A 26,016-nucleotide genomic window follows, 5' to 3' on the forward strand; every position below is an offset into this window, starting at 1 on the left:
CTCTTGGAACGGAGCTTGTCGGGCACATACTGTCTTATGTCCCAAGTTTTCTCACCCAACTCTAACGGCTGTCAGGGCCCATATCAGTGGCAGACATCCTCTGATGTTTGAGGTTCAGCCAGTAGCGGACTCTTCTGTTCCTGCCATGCTTGCAACACTGGAGGTGACAGAGACCCTGAACCACTCCCCAGCGCCCACCCTTCTCCATAGACAATATACACAATGGCCAGAAGAGGATTAAAATCAGCTTTATTGATGAATTGAAGAACACAGCTGGGATTTGAGGCCCAAGCGAGGTTTTTTCATCTTCTCTGAAGTGATGACAGCTGAGCCCACTGGGTGGGGCTAACCAAACTTACCCACCCTGCTGCAGACCAAGGCTGGAATGTGGAGAGCTGAGTCCTGGGTGGGCTCACCACGGGCAGGTCCCGCTGGGTTTGTTTACTGCAGGTAGACTGGAAGCCCCAAAGCAGGTCCAAGAGAAAGAGAAAGAGAGAGAAGAAGCAGGAGGACAAGTAAGCAGGGTCGTTTAGCACATTATCTCCACCCAGTAGAGAAAGGTGGTCCCAAGAGTCTCAAGTTCATCAACCACAACCATCCTGACTGAGGTCACCCCAGTGGAAGCTTCTCCCCAGTGCTTTCCTTCCATGCTATACTGTAGTTAGGAGATCTTTGCCTTGATTGGCTGAGCAAGGAATGTACGAATAAGGAAAAAGGTTTCTCCCAAGAGGTTAGGGTGGCTTAGGAGCCTGGACTGCTCAGTGAACAAGTGGCCAGGGGTTATTTTGTATGAGCCTCCCAGTTGGCAGCCACAGTGCAAACACAGGTGCTGGCTAGAGCTGGTGGATTCGGGACTGACTCCTGATATCTCACACCTGAACACTGACCACCAAATTCCTTTTCTTTCCTGTGCTCTGGTGCTCGGACCCCTGAGGACTGCTGAGGAAAGAACTAGGCAGATTTCACCTACCCTTAATCCCTGGATGGGTGAAATGGATGAAGGGGGTCAAAAGGTACAAATTTCTAGTTATAAATGAGTCCTGGGGGTGTAATGTACAGCTTGGTGATTCTAGTTATGATTCTGTATTGTATATCTACAAGTTACTAAGAGAGTTAGCAACCTGAAACATTCCTATCACAAGAAAACAAATTAACTCTGTGAGGTGATGGACAGTGATTAAACTTATGGTGGTAATCAGTTTGCAATATGTACACAAATCATTACCTACCTAAAATAATATACTGGTATATGACAATTATAGCTTGATAAAACTGAAAAAAAAAAACCCACTAGGCCACACAGCTAGGGTATAATTCAGCTGGACACCTATGGTGTTCTTGTAGTAAAGAGAGTCCCTTTGATTCCATTCAGAGTAACTGACACCTTCTGATTTAACTGTCAGGTGTGAAATCATTAGCTTTGTGCCAAACCAAAGCAAGAGGGCCTTTTAGGCCACGCATGGAGGGAAGACAGGAGTAGAATAGGAAAATTCTTCCAGGGCCTATGAACTGATAGATGTTTAATGGCACGTCTTGCTGAGTCGAGTCTGACGTAGCTCTCTTTGGCACAGGAAGCAAGGACATACTGCTAGCACTCTGAGGTCCTCCCTCCTACCTGTCATGGAGAAAACCCCTTTTCTGTTTTTTTCCTGTGCTTTTCTGTTTCTATCTTGAGGCCACTAACTATAGCTGTCTTCTATATTTGGATGCATTTCCGTGCATTCAGTATTTTGCCTTTTAGCATGGGTGACTTCTGCAAAGTGTTAATCCCATTCATTAGCCATTCTTTTCATAGTATCACCATTCAAGGGTGACCTCATTTCATGGTACCAGATGGTACCTTTCTGTAGTTTCCAACAGGCTATTTATACAACTTTACTTTGAATAAAACTGAATGATTGCAGAAACATTTTTTCCCCAGAGTATTTTTATTAGGGATTCCTGCCACCATATTAACATATAAAACAATCTGGATGTTGACACAGAAATGCAAATTTCACTGTACAAAGATAAGGCTCCAATCATAGATAACGTGGCCCCCAAATCTCTAGTTTTTCAGTGAAATCAATCATTTTGACTTCTTCCCAGAGTTGTCTTTATATTAGACAAACCACAAAATATGTTCCAGATACATAACATTTTACAATATGTTCCAAGCACAGACAGAAATACACAGTACTTCACCTACAATTTTTTCATATCCAACTTGCATTAGCACTAAAGATTGTGTGTGTATATGTATTTGCCATATGTGTGTGTGTATATAAAACCACAAATGTACACACAGTAGTTTTCATGGAAAATTGAAACCTTTGAGACTGTGGGCTTTATCCACTATGTTATCAGAGAGGGAAAATGAATAATACCATGTCACAAATTCCTCAACTGGGGATAAATAAAAACATCTGTGTACGAAGGGCATATCTGTTGTGTGTATACAAACACACATATATACACATATTCATATATAAACACATATATACCAATAATATGGAATATACATATACTCACACACTTACTTTCAATTCTGTATCTTACTATATTATATATCTTCTATCTTTGGAAGCAGTCTTCTCCTCTTTGATTCAGGCAACTGGTGACTGTTTTCTAAGAAAAGCGAGTATTACTAAAAGACTGATCTGTCCTGACAAAAAGACATTTCAGGATCCGAGTTTTACTTTTGGTAGCTGTTGTTAAATTCAGCAGACCTTATCCTGTCAGATCCTTCACTTAAAAATATTTCTATTCAACAGTGAAGTTTTTGCCTAAGAGATGTAAGCTGGAAATGTTAAAATTATATAGTCATTACTCCTTAGTATAAATCCACTTGGCTAGACTATGTGTGATGTTTATTCTGTCAGCATTTTTCAGTGTTTTATGATGCATAATATATTAATTCTATAATTTAAAAATGTTATTTAATATTAATGTAAAAAGGCGAGGGCTGGATGATTTGTTCTTCAAAGAAAATGAGATTAAGCATGATTAGAAGAGGGAACTAATTTTTTGCAGACTATACTGGCACATCCTTATGTCAGAAGATATGACTTGAAGTCATAAACAAGGGGGGAAACCACTTCAATTTCAAAGGGGATCATTTGAAAACTTTCAAAATAACCCACAGAAAATATATTTCTATATTGGTATCAAATTTCAGGTATCAAATATTCTGTATTTAAAAGAAAAATCAGTCACTCAATGCACATGAGAAAGACCACCCTATAAACTGAATAGCAAATTATAGTATAGGTTGCTCAACTGAAGTCTTCATGAGCTGACTTTAAAAAATTTATTTACAAAATTAAATGTCTAATAACGCACTCAGGGCTCCATGAATGAGTAGGACTGGAATGGCCATTTTGGAAATTGTACTAATGGTAGAGCTGAAGTTAGGAGAGATGATAGGTAGCCCATCCCATGAAAACATTCCATTCTTCATTTACATTTTATGGAAAAATCACTATGTTCTGTGCCCTAAGCTCTGTACTCTACTCTCTTCTTTCACAGTATTGGTATGTACTCTGCATGGAAGGCTTCAGAGCCTTTCTTTCTGTCATAGATTCAGTGGTGTGAAGGAAGGTATGAGAGCATTTGTCCCACTTACTATCTAGTTAGGGGGTCACTTTACTACTTCATCCAAGCTGAAATGGTATATTATCTAATGAGTCCCCTCCAGTTTCTTAATGAGAGTCCCAATTATGAATGAGTTAAGATCCTAAGGAAACCAGGAAAGGGAAAGAGTATAATGACCGCCCCAGAGGAAGATCATGGGCATTTATCAAAAAGCCAAGATAATTCTCCTCACATTCTTTCTGACTCTTTTTCTCTCTCTTTCACACACATATAGAATTCTTTTAAAGTTTCTTCCACAGAATCTCAATGAATGGCATGAGGGATCAAAAAATGTGCCTTCAGATTTCTCCACTTTTATTTAGATCCACTTAGAAATATTCATGCCCACTTGGACAGCGAGTTTACTGTTCTGTATATCATCCAGTACCTTGCATCACCATCACTTTCATAAAATAGACCATTTGTCTACCATCACTTGCCTATCAGTCTCATCAGAACTCGTTTTGCTACTTGCCATTTGTCCAGTTCCCATTTGCTTCCACTCTTGGGTTAATGTACAATAACACACAACTAACTAGCATCTCCTTTAACTATTTTACTTTAAAAATTTCACTTTCTTTTAAAAACATTCCATTGCCTCAGCCAACATATATGGACAGAATGCAAATGAAAGTAACAAGTCATCTTGTCCGAATATTTTGAAAAATGGACCACCCTGTGTCCTCTTGATGCTCTCAATTTCTACTTCCTCCAGTTCCATCATCCGTTTCAGGAGCTTATTTTCTACAGTGTTTTTCTACCTATTTTTCTATCTCATATGCAGATAATAACAATTATGTGATTGTTCAGCCAAAAATATTTTAAAAAACAAACCAGTGCCAAGACATTAAAAATTCCTGACATATCCTCTGTGCATTAGTCTTACAATCTGTACACTTAAATAACTCCAGGAAGCTCCTTTTTTTTTTTTTTGCTAAAAATTTACCAAAATATTTTAAACACATAAAAATATTTTTAAAAAAACAAAAACAAAAGCCCAGCATAAATTTAGTTGTATAGGCATTGGTTAGAGGACATTGTTCTCACTAAGGATTATATTCAAAAAACTTTCCCTTGGGTTTTTACTAAAACTCTGACTCTGAACCTTATAGCTTGTAATGGTGCTAACTATTTAAAAAAAAGAATCTAATTCAGCTCAGTGTATTATAATAGATAAAGAGTATGTCTGTACTATAATAAAAAATAAACATATTTTTGGTTATTTAGAGGTCATCTTCCTGACCTATAACTAAAATAACTGTGTTTGATTTAAACTTACTTGCAGTGAATTATGGAAAGCTAACTTAAAGCTCTGAATAATCAGTTATGAGTAAGAACACCTATTGATGGTCCCATGACCATTCAGAACCAGGCATTTGCTGGAAAAAAGAAAAAACCAAATCACTAGTATTGAATATAGCCCTTAGTCATATGAGAAATGAGCTTTATGAGCAACCCAACATGTAAAGTACGAGGTTGACTTTGCCAGCCACCCACTCCTTGAGAGGACAGTAGTATTCATAGTGAAACTGCTCAAACTCAGGCGTCTGGCGGATTTCACATAAGAAGGAGAGATCAATACCTGACTCCAAAAGGAGGAGGAGCAGGGGAAATACAAAGAGCAGCAGGCCCAGGCCCACCACAAGGAGCCGGGAAAAACTCTTGACCAGTGGGTTCACCCGAATAGTGCCACTCAGAATGTCATAGCTCCATGACAAAGCTTGGTGAGCCTCCTTCATCTCCTCTTCTTCTGCCATTAAAAAGGCATTTTCATCTGCTTCTAGTTCCTCGAATGAATCTGTGTCTTCTCTTTCCAACTCCAGCCTAGATGGACAGTCAAAGAGCATGTCAATCTCATCATCATCAACCGGGGTAGGAAGTAGGCTGGCACTTGGGTTGTATGCCAGTTCAGAGATTGTCAAGGGTTCTTCTTTTATTTTATCTTCCTCTTCACTTGACGGCTCTTCATACTCGTGGGATTCCTTCACTGGTGAGCTGGAGATCAAGGGGGCAGAAATATCTTCTTTGGGCAATGGAACACCTGTAAAGAGACATATTTTTCTTAATTTTAAATTTCAGGTTTTCTTTTTCCACAAAGATCTGTAATGGAAACAAACCCAAACTAATTACTAAATGAGAGGGAATCCAGAAATTGTTCTGTAGAATCCTGACTTTTAACAAAGTCATTTTAGGAATAGATCCTATACTATAAATTCTTAAGGTCAACATGTTAAACCAAAAATAACCAAAATGCCTCAAATGGTTGGCAATATTTACAACATTTACATGTGTAATTATAGTCTGAAGAGCCTCCAATTTTGGTCATATTTGCAAGAACAAAATGACAAGAAATCACTGTTATAATTTTGAGTATTGTCTTTTGGAAGTCAATACTGTCATCCACTACAGTATTGTAGTAAAACTAGAGAGTCTACTATCCAATAGCATCTTTTATTATGTATTTTTTGTCTTCATTTTAGGCACAATTTTGTGGTTTCTCATTTCATGTAATTGCAATCATATTTGTATGAACAAATTTACATCTTGCTCCTTTAGACATTTTCTATGTTGACACAAACTCCTACTGGTATTTATAATGGTTGCCAAATATTCTGTTTAGTTAATACAATAATAGTTGCCTAATATGATTAATAAGTTAATATGAATAGTTAACTATTAATAGTTACTGTGAACTGTTAATAGTTGCCCAATAATAATAGTTACAATCAAGATTGCCAGGAGAAATATCAATAACCTCAGATATGCAGATGATACCACCCTTATGGCAGTAAGTGAAGAGAAACTAAAGAGCCTCTTGATAAAGGTGAAAGAAGAGAGTGAAAAAGCTGGCTTAAAACTCAACATTCAGAAAATGAAGATCATGGCATCCAGTCCCATCACTTCATGGCAAATAGGTGGGGAAACAGTGGAAACAGTGGCTGACTTTATTTTTCTGGGCTCCAAAATCACTGCAGATGGTGACTGCAGCCATGAAATTAAGACACTTGTTCTTGGAAGAAAAGCAATGACCAACCTAGACAGCATATTAAAAAGCAGAGATGTTACTTTGCCAACAAATGTCCATCAAGCCAAAGCTATGCTTTTTCCAATAGTCATGTATGGGTGTGAGAGCTGGGCCATAAAGAAAGCTGAGTGCTGAAGAATTGATGCTTTTGAACTGTGGTGTTGGAGAAGACTCTTGAGAGTCCCTTGGTGTGCAAGGAGCTCAAACCAGTCCATCCTAAAGGAAATCAATCCTGAATATTCATTGAAGGACTGATGCTGAAGCTCTAATACTCTGGCTACCTGATGTGAAGAGCTGGCTCATTGGAAAAGACCCTGATGCTGGGAAAAACTGAAGGCAGGAGGAGAAGGGGACGATAGAGGATGAGATGGTTGGATGGCATTACCAACTCAGTGGACATGAGTTTGATCAAGCTCCAGGAGATGGTGAAGGACAAGGAAACCTGGCGTGCTGCAGTCCCTGGGGTCGCAAAGAGTTGGACACGACTGAGTGAATGACAAAACATTTAGACTGCTGTTGCAGTCGTGAAAAAAAAATTCCGTGAGCTATCGTTACATAGCTTCCCTGGTAGCTCAGAGGTTAAAGTGTCTGCCTCCAATGAGGGAGACCCGGGTTCGATCCCTGGGTCGGGAAGATCCCCTGGAGAAGGAAACGGTAACCCACTCCAGTATTCTTGCCTGGAGAATCCCATGGACGGAGAAGCCTGGTAGGCTACAGTCCAGGGGGTCGCAGAGTCGGACACGACTGAGCAATGGAACAGATCGTTACATATACAGCCTCTTGTTTACATTTCTCCCCTTTTGTTTCAGTTCATTTGATGGATGTCTGAAAGGCAAATTACTTGGTCAAAAGGTATGAATATTATTTCTTAAAATTTATTGGGGGAGAGGTATTTCTCAACCCTTCGTATTATAGATGGGAAATCCAGTTACCTACTATCAGGCCTAAGGCCAGCTCTTCTGATTTTGAGTATTGGGTTCTTAGTGGGGAAAGAAGAATCAAAGAAATGTTCCCAAGATGGATCTACAGTATAATACTAAGTTGGGAGCCAAGTACATTAGGTAACTGTAAGCCTGCTTTTGGGCTTCCCAGGTGGCGCAGTGGTGAAGAGTCTACTTGCCAATGCAGGAGATAACATGAGGTGCAGGTTTAGTCCTGGGTTGGGAAGATCCCCTGGAGGAGGAAATGGCAACCACTCCAGTATTTTTGCCTGGAAAATTCCACGGACAGAGGAGCCTGGCAGGCAGGTTCCATGGGATTAACAACTGAGCTGTTGAGCACGGACATATGCAAGCCTGCTTTTAATGGGTACATTTCAGGGTTTCCCTCTCTTCAAGATGTGCAGGAAATGATGTCACCAAGATGCCAACACTGGTTGTTCCTAGGCGGGAGGAGAAGGGGACGACCGAGAATGAGATGGCTGGATGGCATCACTGACTCTGTGGACATGAGTTTGAGTGAACTCCGGGAGTTGGTGATGGACAGGGAGGCCTGGCATGCTGTGATTCATGGGGTCGTGGAGAGTCGGACATGACTGAGCGACTGAACTGAACTGAACTGAACTTCACTCCAGCTCACAAGAACAACAAACAACCACTCATGAATGAGACACCAATGGAGAAAATCCTAAAACATGGAAGTGAGGCTGAAGTACCCTCCTGCACCGGAGACCAAGATACCCTGCATTCGAAGGGTAAGTGGAACAGCTATGTTGACCACATTACCTCTCCCTGAAGCTGGCACAACATCGAACTGAGAGATTGCCCCAGTAGGAAAAGAGAGCTTGGGGTTACATCCAGCTACTTCCCCTGCATTGCGGGTCCCTTTATAGGAGCCCTTATTGTGGATTTCATCCCATAGTATCACTGGGGACTCGGTAGGGCTCAACCACTAGGAATCTATGAGGGAGAAGGGGGCGGGGAGGGACTTCCAACAGTCAGCATTCAGATCTTGGCCGACCAAATTCATACCTGCAGAGCCAAGTACTAGTCCCAACCAGTGGCTTTGCTCATCTGCAGAACCAAGTTGGTGGTGCACCTGACCGGGGAACTCAGTAGGGTGCAGGACTGCCTGATTTCAGTCCTCAGAAGAGAGTTAGGAGAGCCCTGGAGTCTGGTCTATTCACATCCAGGCAGAAGAACTGAGTCACAGCTCCACCCACTGTGGATTCTGGATCCCAGCCCCTTCCAACAAGAACGTCTGTTTGGGGAAATTTGGAAGTTACCTAAAATGGGCCATCCCAGTCCAGCCCAGGGAGGATCTGAGTTATTAGCTCCATTTGACAGGAAGGGCTGGTAAGAATACCTGGAAGCTGCATTACCCAGCAACAATGGAGCTGAGAAATAGGTAGGCAAAGCTCATTACTTTTAGAACAAAGCAAGTGGCCCGGTTTGGCTGTAGAACTTAGGGCCTGGGTCAACTTGATTGATGATGACAGATAGCTTTAGTGGCCTTGGAGCTACTTTTACCACTATGCCTAAATTAGCTTAGTCAGGGAAACTAATTCATAGTCCCATTCATTGCTGAATATAGCCTTTAGTCCACCTGACAAGGGAGCCTTACCAGAGCACAAAAACCTGTGTAGCCCATCCAGCAGCCCTGCTTACAACATTCCCCAAACAATGAGTCATATAGGCACTGGGTCCCATTCTGCTACCCTACCAGGGTAGGGGAGTTAATCCATAGCCCATTTACTACTGAATTTAGTCCCTAGTCCTGACCAGAGAATCCAGACAACAACAGAACCAATAGTACATCCTCAGTTGGGCATGCAACCAAGCCAGCAATTCTATCCAGCTGTTATCAGTCAGTGGTAACCCCTGCCCCCCCTTCCCCACCATAGACAGCCTCAGAGCTTTAACAGTTGCCTAGCCCCACAATAGACTCTAATATCAGGTCTCATTTGCCCAAGGATGTTACCAGAAGATACCAGAAACCCAAACTGAGCTGACTAATAAATCCAAAGTGAATTTTCAAAGTCTAGAAGAAGAGGTCACTTATTCAGATGCACATATACCAATGTAAGGAATCAAGGATCATGAAAAATCAGGTAAATATGACAACACTAAAGGAAACTAAAAAGGCAGTAATAGCCCTAAAGAAATGGAAATCTGTGAACAAAGAATTCAGAATAATGCTCTTAAAGAAGTTTTGTGAATTACAAGAATACACAACAATTAAACAAAATTGGGAAAGCAATGAATGAACAAAATGAGTTCAACAAAGAAATAGAAAACATTAAAAAAAAAACAACCCAGAAATCCTACAGCTGAAAAATAACTGAATTGAAATCAATAGAGATTTTCAAAAGAAGAATCAGTAACCCAGAAGATAGGCCATTGTTTTCCTATCAGAGAAGCAACTGAAAAAAAAAAAAATGAAAGTGAAGCCAACCTATAGGACTTATGGGACACAATGAAAAGAAACAGTATTCATATTACAGGAATTCCAGAAAGGGAGGAGGAAAAGGACAGAAAATATATTTAAAGCACTGATGATTCAAGACTTAGCAAACATGGGAAGAGAAGGAGACCTCAAGATACAAGAGAGAGACCAAAGGGATCCTAAAAAGGTTGAACTGAAAAGCACTACACTGACACATATTATAAATAAATTGTCAAGAGTCAAAGAAAAAGAACTTTAAAACCAACAAGAATAAAACGATATTACAAGGGAGCTCCCAAAAGATGGCAGATTTTTCAACAGAAACTTTTCAGGCCAGAAGAGAATGGGTTGACATGTTCAAAATATTGAAAGAAAAAAACTATGAACCAAAAATACTACTCCTGATGAAGCTGTTCTTCAGAAACTTTCCCAAACAAAAATTGAGGGAATTCATCACCACTAGATATGCTTTGGAGAAGGCAATGGCAACCCACTCCAGTACTCTTGCCTGGAAAATCCCATGGACAGAGGAGCCTGGTAGGCTGCAGTCCATGGGGTCGCGAAGAATCGGACACGACTGAGTGACTTCACTTTCACTTTTCACTTTCATGCATGGGAGAAGGAAATGGCAACCCACTCCAGTGTTCTTGCCTGGATAATCCCAGGGATGGGGGAGCCTGGTGGGCTGCCGTCTATGGGGTCGCACAGAGTCGGACACGACTGAAGCAACTTAGCAGCAGCAGCTGCAGCAGATATGCTTTACAAGAAATGCGAAAGGGAGTCTGTTGAGTGGAAGTAACAGGATGCTAATGACCATCATAAAAAATAAGATGGCAGTGTAAAACTCACTGGTAATGGTAGAATATAGTCCAAGTTAGATTGTGTAATATGGTAATGCTGGTGCATAATTCACTTACAAATCTAGTTTACAAGTTAAAAAACAAATGTAGTAAAAATAACCATAACTAATCTTTTATTAGTTATATATTATATAAATAAGCAAACTGTAATGTCAATAAGCTAAAATGTGAGGAAGAGGAGAAGTAAAACTGTGAAGCTTGGGAACTACATTGAAGTTAAGTTGTTTTATAGCTTAAACTAGAGTGTTACAGTTTTAAGATATTTTTATGTAAGCTTCACAGTAACCACACGGGGGAAAACCTGCAGTAATTACAAAGGGAACATGATAAAGAAGTCAAAGCATACTGATACCACAAAACATCAAAATAAGAAAAAGATAGCAAGGTAAGAAATAAGGAACAATGAATTTACAAAACAGCCAGGCAATAAGTTAACAAAATGGCAATAGTAAGTCTCCCTTTTTCACAATAACTACTTTAAACATAAGTGGATTGCATTATCCAACCAAAAGACATACAATGGCAAATTAAAAAGCAAGACCCAATGATATACTGCTTACAAGAGACTTGCTTTAGCCATAAAGATAAATAGACTGAGAGAAAAGGGATGGAAAAAGATATTTCAAGGAAATGGCAACCAAAAAAAAAAAAAGCAGGAGTAGCAATATTTATATCAGACAAAGTAGACTGTAACCTAAAAATGGTAGGGATAGACCAAGAAGGTAATGATAAAGTAGTCAATACATTAAGAAGATACAATAGTTGTAAATATTTATGTGCCCACCATTGGTGCATCCAATTACATAAATCAAAATCTAACAAGAAACTGACCAACATGATGGAAGAATAGAAGGATATGGAGCTCACCTCTTCTTAACAAAAACACCCAAATCACAACTAACTTCGGAACAACCATGGACAAAACACAAAAAATGTTCAGTTGCTCAGTCGTGTCCGACTCTCTGCGACCCTGTGAATCACAGCACGCAAGGCCTCCCTGTCCATAACCAACTCCCGGAGTTCACTCAAACTCATGTCCATCGAGTCGGTGATGCCATCCAGCCATCTCATTTTCTGTCGTACCCATCTCCTCCCACCCCTAATCCCTCCCAGCATCAGACTCTCTTCCAGTGAGTCAACTCGTCGCATGAGGTGGCCAAAGTATTGGAGTTTCAGCTTCAGCATCAGTCCTTCCAATGAACACCCAGGATTGATCTCCTTTAGAATGGACTGGTTGGATCTCCTTGCAGTCCAAGGGACTCTCAAGAGTCTTCTCCAGCACCACAGTTCAAAAGCATCAATTCTTCGGCAATCAGCCTTCTTCACAGTCCAACTCTCACATTCATACATGACCACGGGAAAAACCATAGCCTTGACTAGACGGACCTTTGTTGGCAAAGTAATGTCTCTGCTTTTTAATATGCTATGTAGGTTGGTCATAACTTTCCTTCCAAGGAGTAAGCGTCTTTTAATTTCCTGGCTGCAATCAGCATCCGCAGTGATTTTGGAGGCCCAAAAAGTAAAGTCTGACACTGTTTCCACTGTTTCCCCATCTATTTCCCATGAAGTGATGGGACCAGATGCCATGATCTTCGTTTTCTGAATATTGAGCTTCAAGCCAACCTTTTCACTCTCCTCCTTCACTTTCATCAAGAGGCTTTTTAGTTCCTCTTCACTTTCTGCCATAAGGATGGTGTCATCTGCATATCTGAGGTTATTGATATATCTCCCGGCCATCTTGATTCTAGCTTGTGCTTCTTCCAGCCCAGCGTTCCTCATGATGTACTCTGCATATAAGTTAAATAAGCAGGGTGACAATATACAACCTTAACGTACTCCTTTTCCTATTTGGAACCAGTCTGTTGTTCCATGACCAGTTCTAACTGTTGCTTCCTGACCTGCTTACGGGTTTCTCAAGAGGCAGGTCAGGTGGTCTGGTATTCCCATCTCTTTCAGAATGTTCCACAGTTTATTGTGATCCACACAGTCAAAGGCTTTGGCATAGTCAATGAAGCAGAAATAGATGTTTTTCTGGAACTCTTTTGGTTTTCCATGATCCAGTGGATGTTGGCAATTTGATCTCTGGTTCCTCTACCTTTTCTAAAACCTGCTTGAACAAAAAATGTTGGAGCATACCAAAAAATATACCCTACATCCAAAGACAAAGAGTCAATGAGACACTCGGAGGAGTGCAGTCACAGTATAATCAAATTCCATACCTGCCACAAGGGTGGCCCACAAACTGGAAAATAATTTGACCACAGAAATGCTCCCACAGGAGTCAAAGTCCTGAGCTTCATGTCGAGTTTTCCCGCCTGAGGTTCCAGGAGCAGCAGGAGAATTCCTTTAGAGAATCTGGTACGAAGGCCAATGGGGATGCCAAAGGACTGGGGCAAACAAAAACTTCATTCTTGGAGGGCTTACAAAAGTCCCGTGTACAACAGTACCCAGGGAAAATAGCAGAGACCTCATGAGAGACTGGGCCAGACTCAACTGCTAGTATTAGAGGGTCTCCTGCAGAGGTGGGGAGTGCCTGTGGCTCACTGTGGGGACAAAGATAGTGGCACATCTGGGGAGTACTTGCTGGTTGTGAGCCCTCCTAGAGGCCACTATTTCCACCCCAAGACCCAGCCCCATTCAACAGCTTGGAGGATCCAGTGCTAGGATTCCTCAGGCCAAACAACAGACAAGGTGGGAACACAGCCCCGCAAATAGCAGACAGGCTGCTAAAAGTCTTCATGAGCAGGGCCCTGACCACCAGAGAGATAAGACACAGCTCCACCCAATAGTAGAAAGGAGCCCACACATCCGGAAGCCTGCAAAAACCTCTTTGCCTCATCCACGGGCTTCCCTGGTGGCTCAGAGGTTAAAGCGTCTGCCTCCAATGCGGGAGACCCGGGTTCGATCCCTGGGTCGGGAAGATCCCCTGGAGAAGGAAACGGTAACCCACTCCAGTATTCTTGCCTGGAGAATCCCATGGACGGAGAAGCCTGGTAGGCTATAGTCCACGGGGTCTCAAAGAGTCGGACACGACTGAGCGACGGAAGGGAACGGAACCAGAGTGCAGAGAGCAGAAGCAAGAGCTACAGTTCTGCAGCCTGCATAATGGAAATTTCAATTATGTAAAGTTAGACAAAATGAGACTGCAGAAGAATATGTCCCAGTTGAAGGAACAAGTCAAAACCCCAGAATAACAACTAAGTGAAGTGGATATAGGCAATCCACCTGAAAAAGAATTCAAAGTAACAATAGCAAAGATGATCTAAGATCACAGAAAAGAATGGAGGTACAGATCAAGAAGATGAAAGAAATGTTTAACAAAGACCTAGAAGAACTAAAAAACAAAGAGATGAACAATACAATAACTGAAATGAAAAATACACTAGAAGGAATCAATAGCAGAACAACTGAGGCAGAAGAACAGGTAAGTGAGCTGGAAAACAGAATGGTGGAAATCACTGTGGCAGGACAAAGGATAAAGAAAAAAAAAGAAATGAAGACAGTCTGAGAGACTTCTGGGACAACACTAAATATTGGAATAGATAAGAGCTGACAACTTCCCTAACAAGGGAAAGGAAATAGTTACCCAAGTCCAGGAAGCACAGAGAGTCCCAGGTAGGATAAATGCAAGGAAGGACTTGCTAAGATACACAGTAATCAAACTGACAAAAAGAAAAATATATTGAAACAACAAGGGAAAAGTAACAGATAACATACAGGGGAATTCCCATAAGGTTATCAGATGATTTCTTTGCAGAAGCTTTGCAGGTCGTGAGAGAGGCATGATATATTTACAGTGAAGAAAGGGAAGAACCTTCAACCAAGAATACTCTACCCGGCAAGGCTCTCATTCAGATTCAGCAGAGAAATCCAAAGCTAGCAAAATCAAAAAGAATTCAACACCACTAGACCAGTTGTGCAGCAAATGCTAAAGGAACTTCAATAAGTGAAAAGGAAAGGCCACTATGAGAAACAAGAAAATTACTAATGGAAAAGCTCACCAGTGAAACTCATGTTTATGAATACAGGCAAGAAATCATCTGCACAAAAATGTGATATCAAAACTGGCAATTATGAGAAGAGAGTACAAATGCAGGATATAGAAATTCATATAAAATTAAGACTAACAATATTGTTTACATAGAGAATGCTACATCAAAACCTTATGGTAACCACAAACCAAAAATCCATGATAGTTACAAACACAGAAAAAAGAAAAAGGAACCCAAATACAACACTAAAGTTAGAAATCAAATCACAAGAGAACAAGAGTGGAAGGCAAGAAAAAAGACCTAAACAAAACAAATCCAAAACAATTAAGAAAATGGCAATAAGAATATATATATTGCTTATTACCTTAAATGTAAACAGATTAAATGCCCCAACCAAAAGACACAGACTGACTGAAGGGACACAAAAATAAGACCCATATTTATGTTGTCTATAAGAGATGCACTTGAGATCTGGGGACATACAAAGACTGAGGGGATAGAAAAAGGTATCCCATGCAAATGGAAATCAAAAGAAAGCTGGAGTAGCAATACTCATATCAGAAAAAGCAGACTTTAAAGATTGTTACAAGAGACAAAGAAGAACACTACATAGTGATCAAGGGATGAATCTAAGAAGAATATACAACAATTGTAAATATATATGCACCCAGTATAGGAGCACCTGAATATATAAGGCAAATACTGACAACCATAAAAGGAGAAATTGACAGTAACACAGTAAGAGTGAGGGACTTTAAAAAAATTATTTTAATTGGAGGCTAATTACTTTACAATATTGTACTGGTTTTTGCCATACATTGACATGAATCAGCCATGGGTGTACATGTGTCCCTCATCCTGAACCCCCCTCCCACCACCGTTCCCATCCATCCCTCAGTGTTGTCCCAGTGCACCAGCTTTGAGTGCCCTGTTTCATGCATTGAACTTGGACTGGTGATCTGTTTCACATATGGTAATATGCATGTTTTAATGCTATTCTCTCAAATCATCCCACTCTCGCCTTCTCCCACAGGGTCCAACAGTCTGTTGTTATTTCTGTGTCTCTTTTGCTGTCTTGCATATAGGGTCATCGTTACCATCTTTCTAAATTCCATATATATGCATCAGTATATTGTATTGGTGTTTTTCTTTCTGACTTACTTTACTCTGTATAATAGGCTCCAGTTTAATCCACCTCATTAGAACTGATTCAAATGCATTTTTTAAATAGCTGGGTAATATTCCATTGTGTATATCTACCACAGCTTTCTTATCTGTTCATCTGCTGATGGACATCTAGGTTGCTTCCATGTCCTAGCTATTGTAAACAGTGCTGTGATGAACACTGGGGTACATGTGTCTCTTTCAATTCTGGTTTCCTCGGTGTGTATGCCCATCAGTGGGATTGCTGGGTCGTATGGCAGTTCTATTTCCAGTTTTTTAAGGAATCTCCACACTGTTCTCCATAGTGGCTGTACTAGTTTGCATTCCCACCAACAGTGTAAGAGGGTTCCTCCCTTTTCTCCACACCCTCTCTAGCATTTGTTGCTTGTAGACTTTTGGATAGCAGCCATTCTGATCGGCGTGAGATGGTACCTCATTGTGGTTTTGATTTGCATTTCTCTGATAATGAGTGATGTTGAGCATCTCTTCATGTGTTTGTTAGCCATCTGTATGTCTTCTTTGGAGAAATGACTGTTTAGCTCTTTGGCCCATTTTTTGATTGGGTCGTTTATTTTTCTGGAATTGAGCTGCCTGAGCTGCTTGTATATTTTTGAGATTAATTCTTTCTCAGTTGCTTCGTTTGCTATTATTTTCTCCTATTCAGAAGGCTGTCTTTTCATCTTGCTTATAGTTTCCTTCGTTGTGCAAAAGTTTTTAAGTTTAATTAGGTCCTATTTATTTTTGCTTTTACTTCCATTACTCTGGGAGGTGGGTCATAGAGGATCTTGCTGTAATTTATGTCAAAGAGTGTTCTGCCTATGTTTTCCTCCAGGAGTTTGATAGTTTCTGGTCTTACATTTAGATCTTTAATCCATTTTGAGTTTATTTTTGTGTATGGTGTTAGTGTTCTAGTTTCATTCTTTTACACGTGGTTGACTTTTTACACCCCATTTTCATCAATGGACAAGTCATCCAGAAAATCAATAAGGAAACACAGGCCTTAAATGACACATTAGAGCAGATTATCTTAATTGATGTTTATAGAGCACTCCATTCAAAAGTGGAAGAAATCACATTTTTCTCAAGAGGATGTGGAACATTATCCAGGAATGACCCCACGCTGGACCACAAGGTGAGCTTTGGTAAATTTAAAAAAACTCGAATCATTGCAAGCATCTTTTCTGAGCAAAATGCAATGAAACTAGAAATCACCTACAAATAAAAAACTGTGAAACATATAAACATGTGGAGGCTAAACAAAATGCTCTTAAAGAAGCAGTGGATCACTGAAGAAATCAAAGAGAAATAAATAAATACCTAGAGACAAATGAAAACAAAAGCACAATGATCCAAAACCTTTGGGGAGCAACAAAATTATTTATAAGAGGGAAGTTTATAATAACAATCTTACTTCAGGAAACAAGAAACATGTCAAATAAGCAACCTAATCTTATACCCAAATCAACTAGGGAAAGAACAAACAAAACTACAAATTAGCAGAAGGGAAGAAATAATAAATATCACAGCAAAAATAGAGACAAATAGAATAGTAGAAAAGATCAATGAAACTAAAAGCTGTTTTTTTAAAAATTGATAAATGTTTAGCCAGATTCATCAAGAGAAAGGGAGCGGGCTCAAATCAATAAAATTAGAAATGAAAAAGGACACTACAGAAATACAAAGGATTATGAGACTACTACAAGCAACTATATGCCAATAAAATGGACAACTTGGAAGAATGGATAAGATCTTAGAAATTTACAATCTCCCAAGACTGAATCAAGAAGAAATAGAAAATATAAACAGACCAATTATAAGTACTAAAATTGAAACTGTGATTTTAAAACTCCCAACAAAAGTCCAGAACCAGATGATTTCACAGGTGAATTCTGTTGAACAATTAAAGAAGAGTTAACACCTGTCTTTCTGAAACATTCCAAAAACATTTCATAGGAAGGCCACTATCTCTAAGGCCACTATACCCTGACACCAAAATCAAAGATAATGTGTAAAGAAAATTGCAAAGGTCAATATCATTGATGAACATGGACACAAAGTCTTTGACAAAATGCCAGCAATCTGAATCTACCAATACATTAAAAGGATCATACACATGGTCAAGTGAGATTTATCCCAGGGATGCAAAGATTTTTCAGTGTCTACAAGTCAATTAGCGTGATATAAATATGTCAACAAACTGAAGAATAAAAACCATATGATCTTCTCAATAGATGTAGAAAAAACTTTTAATAAAATTCAGCACCCATTTATGATAAAAAAAATTATCCAGAAAGTAGGCATAGAGGGAACATCAGATCACTCACTCAGTTGTGTCCAACTCTTTGTGACCCCATGGACTGCAGCACATCAGGCTTCCCTGTTCATCACCAACTACCGGATCCTGCTCAAACTTATGTCCACGGAGTCAGTGATGCCATCCAATCATCTCATCCTCTGTTGCCCCCTTCTCCGCTTGCCTTCATTCTTTCCCAGCATCAGCATCTTTTCCAGTGAGTCAGTTCTTCGCATCAGGTGGCCAAAGTATTGGAGTTTCAGCTTCAGCATCAGTCCTTCCAATGAATATTCAGGACTAATTTCCTTTAGGATGGGCTGGTTGGATCTCCTTGCAGTCCAAGGGACTCTCAAGAGTCTTCTCCAACACACAGTTCAAAAGCATCAATTCTTCAGTGCTCAGCTTTCTTTATAGTTCAACCCTCACATCCAACATGAATACAGGAAAAACCATAGCTTTGACTAGACAGACCTTTGTTGGTAAAGTAATGTCTCTGCCTTTTAATATGCTCTCTAGGTTTGTCATAACTTTTCTTTCAAGGAGCAAACAATTTCATGGCTCCAGTCACAATCTGCAGTGATTTTGGAGCCCCCAAAATAAAGTCTCTCACTGTTTCCATTGTTTTCACATCTATTTGCCATGAAGTCATGGGACTAGATGCCATGATCTTAGTTTTCTGAATTTTGAGCTTTAAGCCAACTTTTTCTCGCTCCTCTTTCACTTTAATCAAGAGGCTCTTTAGTTCTTCTTTGCTTTCTGCCATAAGGGTAGTATCATCTGCATATCTGAGGTTATTGATAATTCTCCAGGCAATCTTGATTCCAGCTTGTGCTTCATCCAGCCCAGCATTTCGCATGATGTACTCTGTATGTAAGTTAAATAAGCAGGGTGACAATATACAGCCTTGACATACTCCTTTCCTGATTTGGAACCAGTCTGTTGTTCCATGTCCAGTTTTAACTGTTGCTTCTGGACCTGCATATAGATTTCTCAGGAGGCAGGTCAGGTGATATTCCCATCTCTTGAAGAATTTTCCAGTTTGTTGTGATCCACACAGTCAAAGGCTTTGGCATAGTCAATAAAGCAGAAGTACATGTTTTTCTGGAACTCTCTTGCTTTTTTGATGATCGAGCAGATGTTGGCAATTTGATCTCTGGTTCCTCTGCCTTTTCTAAATCAAGCTTGAACATATGGAAGTTCATGGTTCATGCACGTACTGTTGAAGCCTGGCTTGGAGAATTTTGAGCATTACTTTGCTAGCATGTGAGATCCGTGCAATTGTGCAGTAGTTTGAGCATTCTTTGGCATTGCCTTTCTTTGGGATTGGAATGAAAACTGACCTTTTCCTGTCCTGTGGCTACTGCTGAGTTTTCAAAAAATGCTGGCATATTGAGTGCAGCACTTTCACAGCATCATCTTTTAGGATTTGAAATAGCTCAACTGGAATTCCATCACCTCCACTAGCTTTGTTCGTAGAGATGCTTTCTGAGGCCCACTTGACTTCACATTCCAGGATGTCTGGCTCTAGGTGAGTGATCACACCATTGTGGTTATCTGGGTCATGAAGATCTTTTTTGTAGAGTTCTTCTGTGAATTGTTGCCACCTCTTCTTAATATCTTCTGCTTCTCTTAGGTCCATACCATTTCTGTCCTTTATTGTGCCCATCTTTGCATGAAATATTCCCTTGGTATCTCTAATTTTCTTGAAGAGATCTCCAGTCTTTCCCATTTTATTGTTTTCCTCTATTTCTTTGCACTGATCACTGAGGAAGGCTTTCTTATCTCTCCTTGCTATTCTTTAGAACTCTGCATTGAAATGGGTATATCTTTCCTTTTCTTCTTTGCCTTTCACTTCTTTTCTCAGCTATTTGTAAGGCTTCCTCAGACAACCATTTTGCCTTTTTGCTCTTCTTTTTCTTGGGAATGGTCTTGATCCCTGCCTCCTGTACAATATCACGAACTTCTGTCCATAGTTTTTCAGGCACTCTGTCTATCACATCTAACCCTTTGAATCTGTTTGTCACTTCTACTGTATAATAATAGTAAGGAATTTAAGTGATACCTGAACAGTCTAGTGGTTTTCCCTGCTTTCTTCAATTTAAGTCTGAATTTGGCAATAAGGAGTTCATGATCTGAACCACAGTCAGCTCCTGGTCTTGTTTTTGCTGACTGTATAGAGCTTCTCCACCTTTGGCTGCAAAGAATATAATCAATCTGATTTCGGTATTGATCATCTGGTAATGTACATGTGTAGTCTTCTCTTTTGTTGTTGGAAGATGATGTTTACTATGACCAGTGGGGAAGAATATGTCTTTTTCACTATAGGAGATTGGAATGAAAAGTAGGAAGTACAGAGATACCTGGAATAACAGGCAAATTTGGCCTTGGAGTACAAAATGAAGCAGGGCAAAGGCTAACAGAGGGAACATACCTCAACATAATAAAGATCATATATGACAAATCTATAGCCGACATCACACTGAACAATGAAAAGTAATCATTTCTTCTAAGATCAAGAACAAGATAAGAATTATGTGCCAGCCTGGTGGGGGCGGGGCTTAGGGAAGAATGGATACATGTTTTTGTACTGCTTGTTCCTTTGCTGTTCTGAAACTGTCACAACATTGTTAATCAGTTATACTCCAATACAAATGCTTTGGTGTTAAAAAATAAAACTAAGAAAAATATCATAAAAAAAAAGACAAGGATGTCTACTCTAGCCACTTTTATCCAACGTAGTTTTGGAATTCCTAGCCATGGCAATCAGAAGAGGAAAAAAAATTAATCCAAATTAGAAAAGAAGAAATCATACTGATTTTAAAAAACCTAACTCTGTGGTTTAAGGAACTAGAAAAATGTGGTCAAACTGAGCACAATATTAACAGCAGAAAGTAAAAACTAATGATTAGAGCAGAAATAAAATACAGCACAGGAAAATAGGAAAGATTAACCAAATTAAGAGATAGTTCTTTGAAAAGATAAACAGAATTGACAAAACTTTAGCTGGATAACCAAGGAAAAAAAGATAGATGACCCAAATTAACAAAATTATAAATTAAAAAAACGCTGCAACTGATACCACATAAATAAAAAGACTCATAAAAGGCTACTATGAAGAAATATTGATATATGCCAACAAACTGGACAACCTAGAAAAATGGAAAAATCCTCAGAAACATGCAAACTACCAAGACTGAAACAAGAAATAGAAAGTCTGAATAGACTAATTACTAGTAAGGAGATTGAACTGGTAATCAAAAATCTCCCAATAAAGAAAAGCCAAGGACCAGATCACTTCACCTGCATATCTTAAAGAAGAATTAATACCAACCCTTTTTAACTCTTTCAAAAAAATGGAAGGGAACACTCCCGGTCTTATTTTATGAGGCCCTCATGACCCTGATCCCAAAGCCAAAAAGGACACTATCAGAAAACTATAGACCAATATCCCTCATGAATACTGATGCAAAAATTCTTTATACTAGGAAACTGAATCCAGTAACACATTAAAGGAATCATGCGCTGTGATCAAATGGGATTTATACTTGGCATAGAAGGATGGTTCAACATATGCAAATCAATGTGATACATCAAATTAACAAAATGAAAGAAATCATATGATCATATCAATAGATGGAGAAAAAGCATTTGCCAAAATTCAACATCTCTTTATATGATATAAACTCAACAGATTAGGTATAGAAAGAATGTACCTCAACATAATGAAGGCCATATATGATAAGCCCATGGCTAACATACTTAATGGTGTAGCTTTTTACAACTGTGTATTCTATAGTATTTTTTCTTTTGGTGAAATTTTAACTGTTAATGCTTTTGGCGTTGTACTTTGTACCACTTATTAAATAAAAATTTTAGAATAAAAAAAAATGAAACAGGATAATTTACAATAGTCAATACATGGAAACAACCTAAGTGTCCATTTATCTGAATACATATAAAAAGCAGTTACACACATGTACTCACACACTAGAATATTATTCAGCCACCAAAAAAATGAGACAGTCTTCCCATTTGTGACAACATGGATGAATCTGGAATGCATTATGCTAAATGATATAATTCAGGTAGAGAAAAACACTATATAATCTCATTTATATACAGAATCTAATTTTTTAAAAAAACTCATTGAAAAAGGAATCAGATTTGTGACTACCAGAGACAGGAAGTGGAGAGAGGGAGAAGCAGAGGCAGAGTTAAAAGATACAAATTTCTGGTTATAAGTAAGTACTAGGAATATAATGTACAACATGGTAACTATAGTTAATACTGCTATATGATATATGTGAAAGTTGTTAGAAGAGGTCCTAAGATCCTTATCACAAGGAAAAAAATTTTTCTTTTTGTTATCTATATGAGATGATGGATGGTAACTAAAGGTAGTGCAGTAATCATTTCACAACATTTGTAAGTCAAGCCATTATGCTGTATCAGTCAGTCAATTCAGTTGCTCAGTCGTGTCCAACTCTTTGCGACCCCATGGACTGCAGCATGCCAGGCCTCCCTGTCCATTACCAACTCCCGGAGTTTACTCAAATTCATATGCTATATACCCGAAGCTTATATAATGATGTATGTCAATTCTATCTCAGTAAAACTGGGGGAAAATGATGTGCAGGACTGAATTAATGGTTTATCTTTGAAATATCAATAGCTATTTCCTGATAGCTCTGGTATGACAGTACTGAGCATCTTAGATGAAAGATACCATAAAACATGCAAGCACGATAAAAAGGGCCAACAAGCACATGAAAATATGTTCAATGTCATTAATCGTTACCACAATAAGATAGCACTTCACACCCACTAGAATGGCTGTTATTTCTTAAAATCTGAAGATAACCAGTCTTGCTTAAGGGTAAGGAGGAACTAGAACCCTTGAACATTGCTGATGGGATTTTTAAATGGTTTAGCTGCCATAGAAAACAGTTTGACAGTTCCTCAGGTCAGATGATTACCATAATACAATCCAGCATTTTTATTCCCAGGTATATATACAAAGAATTGAAAACAGTATCCAAATACTTGTACAGAAATGTTCAAAGCAGCACTAATTCAAGTTAAAAGTCAGAAACAACCCAAATGTCCATAAATGGATGAATAGATAAAATGTGGCTTATTCATATGATGGACTATTATTCAATTGTTGTAGATGTATGACAACGTAGATGAATGTCAAAAACATGCTGAGTGAAAGTATATAGTCACAGAATCTCACATAACATATGATTTTATTTATCTCCATATGAAATATCCAGAACAGGTAAATCCATAGAGATTGATGGTTGCCAGGGGCTGAGGGAAGGGATGAATGAGGAGTATCTGCTTAGTGGGTATCAGGTTTCCTTTTGGTGTGATGAAAATGTTTTGGAACTAGAGATGTAAGTTGCAAAGCTTTGTGAATATACTAAATGGTATGAATTTTTCATGTTAAAATGGTTATTTTTATGTTGTGACCTTCACTTCAATTAAAAAATAAATAAATGCAAGCTGTAATTTTCCTACCACGAGATAATATTCTATGAAACCTGAAGGGAGAAAATGTTTATAGTGTAGACAGGAGTTAGGACTTTCTGGAATACTGCTTCTTTACATATCTGGTATTCCATATCTCAAGAAGAAGGGTCATTTTACTCTCCTACTTGGGAAAGCAGTGAAACATATTGTATATGAGTGGTATTACTGCTCTAGGAAGTCCACTCCTATTCCCCTTTGGCTATTTTCACCATCTACAGTCACACAGATCTTCCATGTCTTACCTCAGGCATTTTCTCATATAAATGGTTTTTCCTCCTTAAGTCTCCTTTTCCTAATATGCAACCTGTTCTCCCTAAGCCTTCTGCTTTCCATATCTTTCTCCTAAAACAAGAGGAAAAGGGAAACCTCAAGTTTCCAGACTTCATTATTTTGTTGATGGCAACTCTGGTCTACCAGTTGCTCAGACCAGAAAACTTTAACTTCCTTTAAATAGTTAAAAAGTTAAAATTTTTAACTCTCACAATGGACCCGTTAGCAACTTCTATGTCTCCACATACATAGAACATACCCAGAACTGGACCACTTCGTACAATGTCCACTGCCACCAACCTGGTCCAAGCCACCATCTTTCTCATTTAGATTGTGGCAGTAGCATCTCATCTGATCCCCCTGCTTCAACCCCTCCCTGTGTAAGGGTCACTGTCAACTTGGCAGCGGGAGTCATCCTTTGAAAGCAGTGTGGATTCGATCTTGTCACACAACTGCTCAGGGTCCTCCCATGGTTTTTTATCTTCCTCAGATTATAAGCCAAGTCCTTGCAGGGGTGTCTATGGCCCTACTCAGTGAGCCCTCTTCTCCTCTCCTAACCGCTGAGCTGACCTTGTTATCCTAGGACCCTTCCCCTTGTTCACTTGACTCCATCCACAGAAGACTGGCTGTCCCTCACATACGCTCTTTCTTGCTGTTCCTTCTGCTTGGAGCACTCTTCCTTCAGCCAGGCTCACACACTCTCCCTTTTTTTGTAGGTTGTTAAATGTCACCTTCTCAGTGACACTGTGTAAAATTTCAGTCTGTCTCCCCATCACTCTCTATTCCCCTTTCCTTATTTCTTTTTCTTCTGAGAAATCTAGGATCTAAGGATGAAAAATAGTGCGCTGGCAAAATGAAGTATTGGTTTCTGGGGGAGACATAATCATGGTCATTAATCCAGGGTCACAAAAGTCAAACCTGTACAGAGCAGGCAGATGCTTAACATGAATGAGTAAGGGCCAGGTATGGGACGGTAGGGAGTGGTGGTGATTGGGGAAAAATGGACTATATTGAGCTCTGTCTGAAAGCTTTATTATTCAAATTTAAAAAAAAACATCTGTGCAGTCTACACAAAATGTACCTGTGAGTATTTTTAGCCCTATAAAAATCAAAGTCAACAAAAGAGTCTGAAATTCAGTAGTACTTGAATACAATCTCAAAGATGACAGAATGATCTTGTTCATTTCCAGAGCAAACCATTTAACAACACAGTAATCTAAGTCTATGTTCTAACCACTAATGCTGAAGAAGCTGCAATTAAATATTTCTATGAAGACCTACAAGACCTTCTAGGATTAACACCAAAAAAAGATGTCCTTTTCATCATAGGGGACTGGAATGCAAAAGTAGAAAGTCAAGAGATACCTGGAGTAACAGGCCAGTTTGGCCTTGGAGTACAAAATGAAGCACAGCAAAGGCTAACAGAGTTTTCCAAGAGAAAACACTGGTCATAGCAAACACCCTCTTCCAACAAACAACACAAGAGATGAGTCTACATGTGGACATTACCAAATGATCAATACTGAAATCAGATTGATTATATTCTTTGCAGCTGAAGATGGAGAAGCTTTATACAGGCAGCAAAAACAAGACCTGGGGCTGACTGTGGCTCATATCATGAGTTCCTTATTGCAAAATTCAGGCACAAATTGAAGAAAGTAGGGAAAAACACTAGACCATTCAGGTATGACTTAAATAAAATTCCTTACAATTATACAGTGGAGGTGACCAATAGATTCAAGGGATTAGATCTGTTAGACAGAATGCCTGAAGAACTATGGATGGAAGTTTGTAACATTGTACAGGAGATGGTGACCAAAGCCATCTCCAAGAAAAAGAAATGCAAGAAAGCAAAGTGGTTGTCTGAGGAGGCCTTACAAA

At 39.3% G+C, this 26,016-nt stretch overlaps 1 protein-coding gene across 2 annotated transcripts in view; it reads right to left on the reverse strand.

The window, feature by feature from the left end:
• Positions 1-225: 225 nt before the first annotated feature.
• The window catches only part of FRMD3 (FERM domain containing 3), a 334,605-nt gene continuing 308,814 nt past the window's right edge, over positions 226-26,016 (reverse strand). The window contains exons 14-15 of one of the 2 annotated variants that reach the window (XM_055427347.2): positions 5,195-5,653; positions 226-455 (exon numbers count right to left, since the gene is read on the reverse strand). In XM_055427347.2, the coding sequence (XP_055283322.2) occupies positions 442-455; positions 5,195-5,653 (473 nt within the window). In that variant the 3' untranslated portion in view covers positions 226-441. Of the gene's footprint in view, positions 456-1,263; positions 5,654-26,016 lie in introns of those variants that run through there. The other variant, XM_055427346.2, reaches the window with a different exon arrangement.

Source organism: Moschus berezovskii, chromosome 7, assembly GCF_049115385.1.
Source record: "Moschus berezovskii isolate FMDL1 chromosome 7, NW_MosBer_1.0, whole genome shotgun sequence".
Lineage (NCBI taxonomy): Eukaryota > Metazoa > Chordata > Mammalia > Artiodactyla > Moschidae > Moschus > Moschus berezovskii.